General features: G+C 35.1%; 1 protein-coding gene across 1 annotated transcript; it reads left to right on the top strand.

Annotated features, from left to right (window-relative positions):
- The first annotated feature begins 9,604 nt into the window (after window positions 1-9,604).
- On the top strand, window positions 9,605-10,552 carry LOC123245738 (olfactory receptor 2C1-like). The gene has a single exon (XM_044674740.1). The coding sequence runs from the start codon at window positions 9,608-9,610 to the stop codon at window positions 10,550-10,552; it is 945 nt and encodes a 314-aa protein (XP_044530675.1). The 5' UTR covers window positions 9,605-9,607.
- The last annotated feature ends 241 nt before the right edge of the window (window positions 10,553-10,793 follow it).

Raw genomic sequence — 10,793 nt, 5'->3', positions numbered from 1 at the left:
TTAAAACCAGTGAACTTGATTTCTGTTCTTACAACTATAGATGCATTTATAATGCCCTCTCTGGGCTTACTCCTGAATTTGTATTCTCATTGGCAGTTTAGATCCCTGGAGGGGGGTTACTTCTTTCTTGAAGTACCCCTGAGGGGTTAAGTGCTTTTATGGTATTAACACTTATGGGACTATACTAATATATTCCACATTCATTACCAGTTAGACTGCCAGCGTTAATTAACTTCTTGTTTGGTGCATTTGACAAACAGTTATAAGAACGGTTACTATAAAACCAATCTTTCTAAGTGTCTTACTGAAAAAGAAATAAAAACTAATATGAAAGTGGTATCTATAAAAAATAAAATGAATATAAAAGGATAACTTTAAAAGTATTATGGTTTTTTTAAAGATTTATTAGGAATAATAGAAAATTATAGAAAATATAGAAAAATCTATAGAAAATCACACACACCATACTAGCTTAAGCAGTTTAAAAAGTGCATTGTTGGCTGCCACCACCATGGTGGATAGAGAGCAAGAAGGAAGTGAAATGACAGCCCCTCAGTTTTATCCCTCTGTCTATGTCATTGTGTAATGACAGGAAGCCAGTGGGCTCATGGGAAATGTAGTTCACAGACCCCAAAATTTCCAATAACACATACCTTTCACAAGTACGGCCAAAGGCCATACTTGGGGACAGCATTTCTCTAATCCCAACTATGGAGAGGCTAAGGCTAGTGGATCTCTTGACTTTGAGAGCTCCGAACTGCAATTCTCAGCATGCTGATGAAATGTCTATACTGGGTAAAGCAACACAGGAGATCAACAGGTTGCTGAAGGAGGGTCAGGATGTCCTAGGATGTAAACAGTACAAGTCAAAGTTTCTGGGCTGATCAAATTGGGATCTGGCTATAAGTAACCTCAGCCTGGGCAAGACAGTCTTGGGGAAAAAAATAAAAGAAATAAATAAAATAAAGAAAAAAAGAAAAAAAGAACTTTGACTAGGGAAAGGATTTTTATTCAAGTTTTGTTAGTCTTTTAATTAAAAAATTTTTTTCATTAAATGAATGAATGGATAATTGAATGAATAAGGAAACAAAAGCAGTAACTATGTCCCAGGCAATTTGACAAGCCCTAAGGATACAAATACAAAAGAATCTGTGCTCTCAAGTAATTTATGTTCTAATGTGGTCAAATAGGACATATAAAGGAGAAATAAGCAAGAAAGGGTGTTTTGGTCTGAAAAGTCATAGGAATGGTGAGTGATGCTACAGATCAATTGATTTACACATTCTTTTTCAGAAGCATTCATATTTAGATTTGCTTATTCAGTTAAATCTTCTTTCAATTCAAATTCAAATATCATGGAGCTATAACCAAGATAACACAAAATTTGGCAGTTTCTACATTTTAAAAAACTTTTATCTTCCATCTTAGAATCAATACTATGTGTTGGTTTCAAGGTAGAGTGGTAAGGACTAGGCTATGGGGATTAAGTGACTTGCACATCTAGGTCACATATCTAGAAAGTGTCTAAGACAATATTTGAACCCAGAACATCCCATTTCTAGGTCTGTCTCTCAATCCACCGAGCCTCTTAACTGTCCCTATAGCAGTTTCTACATTAAAGGATTGGAGGCCTTGGAATATGATATGCTGTAGGGCAAAGGAACTGGGATTACAACCAAGAATCACCTTCCTAGAAAAACAGCATAATCCTTCAGAGGAAAAAATTAATATTTATGAAATACAGGACTTTCAAGCATTCCTGAGGAAAAAGCCAGAATCAAGTAGAAAATCTGACATTCAAACAAAAGACTCAAGAGAAACATAAAAAGGTAAAGGTGAAAGAGTAATCATGAGGGACAGAATAAAAAGAGAAGAGCAGATGAAAATGGGATGAAGGGAAATACATGGTTTATAATCATAACTATGAATGTAAATAGGATGAACTCCATAAAATGAAAGCAGATAGAATGAATTAGAAACCAGAACCCAACAATATGTGTTGTTTACAAAAGATTCACTTGAAACAGAAACACATAAAAATTAAATAAATTGTTGGTGGAGTGTTAACTGGAAAAAACACAGAAACTATTCAATAGTCAGAAAAATCTCTCTTTAATTAAGGAAAGGGGTTCAGTGCTTTCCTCTAGGCCTCCTCACAGAGCTGCACTCTACACGCCCATGCAGAGTCCCAAGACCCTGGTTGCTCTGGTCACTGACCCCTGGGAGAGCCAAGGGGGGCTACACTGACAACTCCCAAGAGCCATTAAAGTGGGAAGTTTAAATACCTTTCTAGGAGAACATGAGGACTGAGAATGAGAAGGATAGTTTATTGGCTTTACAATGGTAACAAAGGAAAATGAGGAGCCCAGACAGGAATAACAGTGAGGGGCTGATGCTTTACAATGAACACAAAAGGGGAAGATCCAGCCAAGGGTAAAGGTCTTTGGTCTAAGGGGAGAAAACATTAGTACAAAAAGAGATATTTAACACCTGATGGGATAAGTCATCCTCACTCAAACTACTTTAAGGTCTATTGTTAGTCTGAAACTCATGAAGTTGAACTTTTCCCTCAGGGAGAAACTCTCCTGTGATAAGGTCAAACTTGGGACTTTTCACCTTTAAGCTAACTAAACTGGGGATCATCAAATCTTATTGGGCTAAAAGTTTGGGGGTTTCTAGAGTCCACATTGACAAGAGTAATGAACTGGTCCAGTCATTCTGGAGAACAGTTTGGTACTAGGATCCAAAGACCCTTCATACCTTCTGTCACAGTGATAACACTAGGAAGTCTGTACCCTAAAATGATCAAAGAAAAAGGAAAATAACCTCTATATACAAATATTTTTATAGCAATTCTACTTTTGGTTGCAAAGAATTGGAAATTAAGGGGATGACCATCACTTGGGGATTGGTTAAACAAGTTGTGGCAGATGATTATGATGGAGTACTGTTGTTCTATAAGAAATGAAGGGAATGGTTTCAGAAAAACCTAGCAAGACCTTATGAAATGAGACTAAGTAAGGTGAGAAGAACCAGAGATATTTGTGTACAGTAATAACAATGTTGTAATGGTGATTAATTGTGAAAGACTTGGTTACTTTGATCAATACAATGAACCAAGACAAATCCAAAGGATTCATGATGAAAAAGTGCTATCCATCTCCAAAGAAAGAACTAATGATATTAAACAAACCTACGGAAACAATTGGCATTTCTATATACTATCAACAAAACCTGGGGGCAGGGGAACGAAGGGGGGAAGGAATATAGAAAGAAATTCTATTTAAAATAACCACAGACAATAAAAAATATCTGGAAGTCAACCTGCATGCAAGCCAAACCCAAGGACTTTATGAACATAATTATGAGATACTTTTCATGCAGATCTGAATAATTGGGGAAATATTAATTGCTCTTGGGTAGCCTGAGCCAATATAATCAAAATGACAATTCTACCTAAGTTAATTTACCTTATTCAGTACAAAAGAAGAAAAATAAAGTTTCGAAAGACATGCTTCAATCTGCATTCAGAGTTTATCAGTTCTTTCTCTGAAAATGGATATTTTTTATCATAGGTTCTTTGTTATTATCTTGGATCATTGTCTTGGTCAGAGTAGCTAAGTCTTTCATGGGTGATTATCCTTACAATATTGCTCTTGTTATATACAATGCTCTCCTGGTTCTGTTCACCTGACTTTGTTCATATGAATCTTCCTACATTGTCCTTTAATTCTTTAAGGAGTGCTTCATGATTGAATCTATATAAGACTTTTCTGTACTTTGGAAGGTCAATCTCCAGATATTTTATACATTTTGTAAGTATCTGGAAGGTATTTTTCTATTATTGATCTTTGTGTTTTGTTATTATTATAAAGAAATGTTATTGATTTTTAAGGATTCATTTTGTAGTATGGCACTTTCCTGAAGTTCTTAATTATCTTAATTATTTGTTGATTTATTGGGGTTTTCCAAGTATATGATCATATACAGGCAAACAAACATGGTTTTATTTTCTCTTTACCTATTCCTTTAATTAAAGTTATTGTCAATATTTTCATTACTATTTCAAATAATAGTCAGGAGGATGTGAATCTCACTTCACTTCTGTATTTATTAGAAATGGTTCTTGTGTATTCTCATTTCATCTGATGCTTGCTTTTGGTTTTAGATAGATGCTTTTTATGATATTAGGAAAAGATTCCTCTATCCCTATACTTTGTAGACTTTTTAACATGAAAGAATGTACTTTGCCACAGATTTTTTTCTGTATCTATTAAGATGATCATGTGGCTTGGGATGTTTTTAATACGATTGTTTATTATTTTCTTAATATTGCACCATTCTTATATCTTTTTAATAAATCCCTCTTGATCATAACAAATGAATTCTTACATAAACTACTGTAATCCATCTGACAGAACCTTGTTTAAAACATGTTAGTTATTAAGAATAATTTGTGAAGTGCTAGAACTAGCTATTCTCTAAAAGTTTGGTAGGATTCTCCTATGAATCCATGAGGTCCAAAATTTTGTCCCTTGTTTAATAGTTCATTTATAGATAAATATATTTCCTTTTCTGAGATGGTATTATTTAAGATCTCTTTCTGGACTTTTGATAATTTTAGTATTTTAAATTTTTGAAGTTATACTTCTATTTGCTTTGTGTTTTCAGTTTTATTAGCATATACTCATATGTTTTAATTATTTTTATTTCTTCTGGTTTTGCTGTGATTTTACTTTGTCATTGGCTTTTTAAAAATTGATTTGGTATTCTGCTATCTTCTTTTTAATCAGATAAGCTAAGGGCTTGTCAATTTTATTAGTTTTTTTAAAACAACTTTTAATTTTATTTATCATTTCTGTGGTTTTTCCAATTTGTCTATTTGCCCTCTAATTTTTATTATCTTCTCCTTTATGCTCATTTTTTGTTGGTTCTCTAACTTTTAAAAATTCACATTCTATTCATTAATTTTCTCTTTTTTCTATTTGTTAATATATGATTGTCAAGATGTTTTCCCCCTGAGAAATGCTTTATCAGCATTTCAGAAAAGTTGGCATGCTGTTTCAGCATTATCATTCTCTTTTACATAGTAGATTTTTCTATAATTTTTTAGCCCACTCATTCTTTAATTTTTCATTGTTAATTCTCCATTCATGTGTATATCTTTTGTTTGTGCTCCTTAAACCAATTTCTATTCTTGTTGCATTATGGTCTGTAAAGGATGTAGTAACTATTTCTGCTTTTTTACATTTACAATATGTCTTGCAATATACCTGCACCCCAACACATAGTATAAAGGTTAAAATTAATAGTTGGACAGTGATTATATGAAATTATGTGGTCACCAATATCTATTATATCTCAAATCAGAAATTTATTTACAAATATTCACAAAATGGAGAGGATAATAAAGTGGAGAAATGTGAAGATATTAGAGAGGACATCTATCTTAATCCAGTCAGAGATTAATTAGCTCTCAACCAGGAAGGCCAGTAGTGAGTAACCATGTGGCCTCCTCCAAGATGGAAGCTAGTTTCTCTAGAAACTAGGAAAGGAGTCAGCCTTTCACTCACCCCACAAAGTAATAGTCCAAGTTGAAACTGAGCTCCAAGCCCCCAGTCCAAGCCAAAGTCTCCAGAAAAGCTCCTTCAAAGACTATCTAAGACTGTCTTTGGAAGACAGACTATCTTCTCAAAGGCAATCTGCTCCGAGGGAGTTCTGGGCATGCTTTGGTGCTTAAGGTGTCAATTCTTATCAAAGGCTTCTGAAGGTGTCAACTCTGATCACAGGATTCACAAGTTTCTGGAATTGTCACTCATTTTAGTAAGTAACTTGTGAACTCCTCCATTTAATTCAAGCTTTTTGTTGGTTCAATCAAAATGTAGATGAAGGAGAGTTAATCCTGTCTTCAGTCTAGTTAAGTACCAAGTAGGGGTATTTAATTAAGTTAGTGTTAACTCAAGATAAACAGTAGAGTAAATAATTCTCTTTCACAATAGTCAACTTTTGTAAAAGTTCTATGTGGCTGCAGAGAAATATGTGTATTCCTTTACTGCCCCATTTAGGTGAAACTATGAGATTTTTAACTCTAGTTTCTCCAGATTTTTGTCTAGTTCCATATTTTCCCTATTATCTTTCTGCTTTTCTGCTAGACTTAATCAAAACTGACATAAGTATTTTGAATTCTCCTGTCACTGTTGTGTTACTGTTGACATCTTCTTGAAGTACAAATGTTTCCTGTATGAATTTGGATAAACTAAGACCTTTGGTACATATGAGTTTATTAATGGTACTGATTTGTTGTCTATGGTTCCCTTTAAAATAATATAGTTTCTTTGGTTTTTTGAATTTGAATTTTTTGAATTTTTTTTTGCATTTCCTGATAGCAGGATGGCAACTCCTGCTTTCTTTGATTCATTTGATGCATTATACAATTTTTTCATTCCTTCAGTTTTATTATATACATATATATTTACATATATATGTGCATATATACACATGCACAAAATCTTTTAAAAAATATTTCGTATAAGCAACAGATTTTAGGGTTTTGTCTTTTTATCCAATCTGTCACTCTTTCATTTTATTGAATTGTGTAATCCATTTGCATTAAAAAAAACCCTTACCTCCTGTATGCATTAGTTGCAAGGTAGAAGAATTGTAAAGGTTAGGCAATGGGAGTTAAGTAACTTGTCCAGAGTCAGATAGCTAGGAAGTATCCGAGGTCACTTTTGAACCCAGGACCTTCTGTCTCTGGCCTGGGTGAAATGATAAATGCCATCTGTACCCTCCCTTACTATTTAGACAGGAATAAAAGAACTGATGTAATATGAAGCAACATGTAAACAGCTAGTAGATATTGCTTCTCTAGGGAGAGTCTCCCCTTTGCCAATCTCTGATGAATCTTCCCAAGGCTCTGGAGGAAAAATGTTAATTATCTGTGAGTGAACCTGAGTCCTAGAAATTCCATGAGGAGAAATTCATCAATGTCCCTCAAAGTCCTAGGATCCTTGGGGAAAAATAGTCCACCCTTTTCTTCTTGCTATTTTAGGCAGTTTCATGCTTTCTAAAGTCTAAAGACTTCTTTCCAAACTATAACTAAAGGAACAATATTCATTTCTGATTCTGACAAGACTTGCTGAATCTTATCTCAACTCTCTCTTTCTGCTTACTAATGCTGCAACTGTCTGCAGGAAGTTGCCTTTTCCAAACTGAGATGAATAGAGGTATGTCCTCCTAGCTCTGTTCTTCCCCCTTCAGACTTGTCTTTAGTAGCAATGAATTTTCTTGCTAAGAGGGAGCTAGAAGTGGAAGTTTTTGAGATCAGTTGGCAGGAAAGAATAGCCAATTTGGTCAGATAAAATCTCAGGCTAAAACTGAGAGGTAGAGTTTTCAGGGATGATGGTCATCTCTTCTACCCTCAATCTTTAAAAAAGACTCAACAGCTTAATTGATCTGTGTAGGAGCCCACCTATTAGAGGGTAGCCCCAACTTGCCAGTCCTTGAAGATCCTCATCCAAATTTGACTTAAAAAATGTTTCTTGGACTTACACATGCCTCATGATCTCCCTCATGGTCAAAAGTCATATTTGACATGAATGGCTGATTAATTTTTCTCTGAAAGAAGCTGTACCAAATGATCTTGACTTAATAAACAGACTCTCAAGATTAGAGCCAATTAGTTCAACTGAGATTGAATCTGAAACTACACAATCATTATTTAAAATTTCTAATAGATGGCTAGAAATTCCTTGAACACCATAGATCTTACAACATTCAAATCCAACTCAGTACCTATTAAGTAAATATTTATTTCAAGGAGTCATAATAAAATGAAATAACTGTAATATTCCGAGTTCTTTAGAAGATGGTTCTATGTTAATATCAACTATGTATCTATTTCAATTCTTCCCTTTTGTGAAGTATCTTTGCTTCCCTTTGGGTTGTAGAAAATGAAATAGAAAATAGAAAACAGTAGAAACTTGTGCAAATTTCATAATTTTGTATAGCTGAATTCATAGTCATTCTGCCAAAAGGGAGAAATAAATATGTTATATTACAAGTTCTAGAGCACTAGATCAGAACTGAGGAATTCACTCTTTTCATTTTTCCTGTTGGAGGGAGACTTTTCAGCCAGCTAAAAGCTATGATCCTAGTACAAGGCAGGGTCCATTATGGCTATATTCCTGTGATCAGAGCTTCAAGGCTCCTTTTTTGAACTGGCTCCTATGCATCTAAAACAGGCTAGGTTTTGAAGGCTTGTGTGTACAACGAGGGAAGTGACATTAGGAGGAATGTGGAGATGGAAAGTAAAGTAGATGGGTGGGGATGTCCAATTACAGATGAACCTTTCAAAAACTTTTATAGGACTTAAGGCATTCCAAGGGTCAGCATCCACACTCACAACAGTTTGCGAGTTCATTTTGATGTAATTAATTTTACCACCCAAACACAGAACATATTAGTTAAAAAACAATGACAATTTTATCAAATAGCATAGCAAATAAAGTGATTAAAAATTTATCCATTCACATCTTGGGTCTACCCTTTGGGTACACGATCCTGCAGTTTATCGTACTAACATGGGGAAAGGCACACCAATAATAGAGAATAAGTTTGAACAGGAAATATACATCCCTACTATGCATTTAGAGACATATAACCAGGCAACACATGTGAAAAGATAACTTCCAGAAACAATGTCTAGAGTAAGTAAATGGAAAGCATGAATACAGAAGGAGGAGTTGGGGGTGCTACTGAGGCTGGGGTAACTCATACTTCATCCTGCTACCTATGTTTGCTATTACATTGTCTCACTGCTCTCTTCTGGATAGTGTTTTTGATCTCTGCTGGGCATCAAATTGTCTCTCAAGCATCTTGGATGGTTTTGGGGTTGCTACAGAGCCATATAATGTCATATAGAGCCTTTTCTCCTAAAAAATGGTCTACTGAGCTGTCTGTTCCCAACTAATAAAATGATTTCCTTAGAAAGGGTCTACCTGCCTTTTTCTAATCTAGTACATAACTATAAATCATCAGACCTAGCCTGGAAAAGCTGACGAAGAATGGAAAAATACCTCCAGGATAAGAATAGATTTATCCTCATTTTACTCAGTGTTTTTGAGATTGGTTTGAAGGCCATGGTCCCAGATTACTATCTGACTCAGGGTTAGGAAAAGCCTTTTAATTAATGCCCTATTTCATTCTGAATGGGAGTTTGTGTTCACAAACTATAGGTTGGTCTGGTTATTATCTCCCTAAGCAGTACAAGTGAAACAATATGAATATTTCTCTTCAAACTCCCTTTTCAAAATACTTTAAACTATTTTTTTAGTTACACTTCATCAACCTTCATATTTTCTTTAAGTCTGGTTGTTTCAAGGAAAGAACCTTCAGTAGACTAAAATATTTTTTCTAGGAAATCATGACTTTTAAATTTTCTTCCAATGAAGAATGGTGTGTTTGTATTTGCTACCTCACTTAAGAAAGCAAATATCTGAAGTTTTAGTTCTCACATGTTTCCATTGATTTCAGAGCTTCTCCTGCTCTAGACTTTCTATCATTCTTGTCTTCACTGATGCCATCAGGTGACTCCCAGCAAAGTGACATGCAGTACATAAATGGAAGTTTTCTGGATAATTTCATCCTAATGGGTTTCTTCAACTACTCATGGCTGGATCTACCACTTTTCCTCATCCTTCTCATTTCCTACATCTTCACTTTAATAGGGAACATTGCTATCATCCTTGTCTCTCAACTTGATAGTCAACTTCACAGTCCAATGTATTTTTTCCTCACTAATCTCTCTTTTCTGGGTGTCTGTTTCACCACAACCACTGTGCCCCAGATGCTGGTCAACTTAGGAGGTCCAAATAAAAGAATTACTTATGTGGGCTGTGTAGCTCAAGTCTATGTGTTTCAGTGGCTAGGTTGTACTGAATGTGTCCTTTTAGGTATGATGGCTTTGGATCGCTATGTGGCTGTCTGTGAACCTCTGAGATACTCTGTTATCATGCATGACCAGTTCTGCCTACAATTGGTCTCCATTGCCTGGCTTATAGGTTTGGCCAATTCATTGCTGCAGTCCACACTCACAATCCAGCTACCCCTGTGTGATCATAGAGCAATGGACCACTTCTTTTGTGAATTGCCCAGTCTCATTAAAATGGCTTGTGTAGACACCACAGTCAATGAGATTACCTTGGCAGTAGTTGCCACCTTCTTGGTTTTTGGTCCTCTTTCTATGATCTTCATCTCTTACTGCTACATTATTCAAGCTGTGCTTCAAATCCCCTCTGCTGATGGAAGGCAAAAGACTTTCAATACCTGTTCTTCACACCTATTAGTAGTATTTCTTTTTTATGGTCCTGGAATCTATATCTATATGCAGCCTTCAGGAAATGGTTCCCAAGATTTGCCCAAGTTCTTGACTCTCTTTTACTGTATCATCACCCCCATGGCTAACCCCTTCATCTATACTCTGAGAAACAAGGAAGTAAAGGGAGCACTGAAGAGACTTCTTAAGAAAGGCTTCTTGATCAAGCAAAGATAAGAAGAGAAATATATTTTTTGTGAATCTGCGATGTACTATGGTCATCATCCCAGGAGACCAAAAGTCTTCATTTATTTCCCTTGTCAATTCCCGCACTCGACTTTCTTTAAAATCCTGATCAAAACTCATTTCTTCAAAGAAAAATTTCCAATTAATTATACCCAGATTTGCTTAATTTATTAATCTAATACTATGTATCTTAAGCATTTCATACATATATTGTACTCAGGATGCAGACAAC

The sequence above is a fragment of the Gracilinanus agilis genome, chromosome 4, assembly GCF_016433145.1.
Source record: "Gracilinanus agilis isolate LMUSP501 chromosome 4, AgileGrace, whole genome shotgun sequence".
In the NCBI taxonomy this organism is placed as follows: domain Eukaryota; kingdom Metazoa; phylum Chordata; class Mammalia; order Didelphimorphia; family Didelphidae; genus Gracilinanus; species Gracilinanus agilis.
Note: the sequence above shows the minus strand (reverse complement) of the source record. Positions and strands in the feature narration are given on the sequence as shown.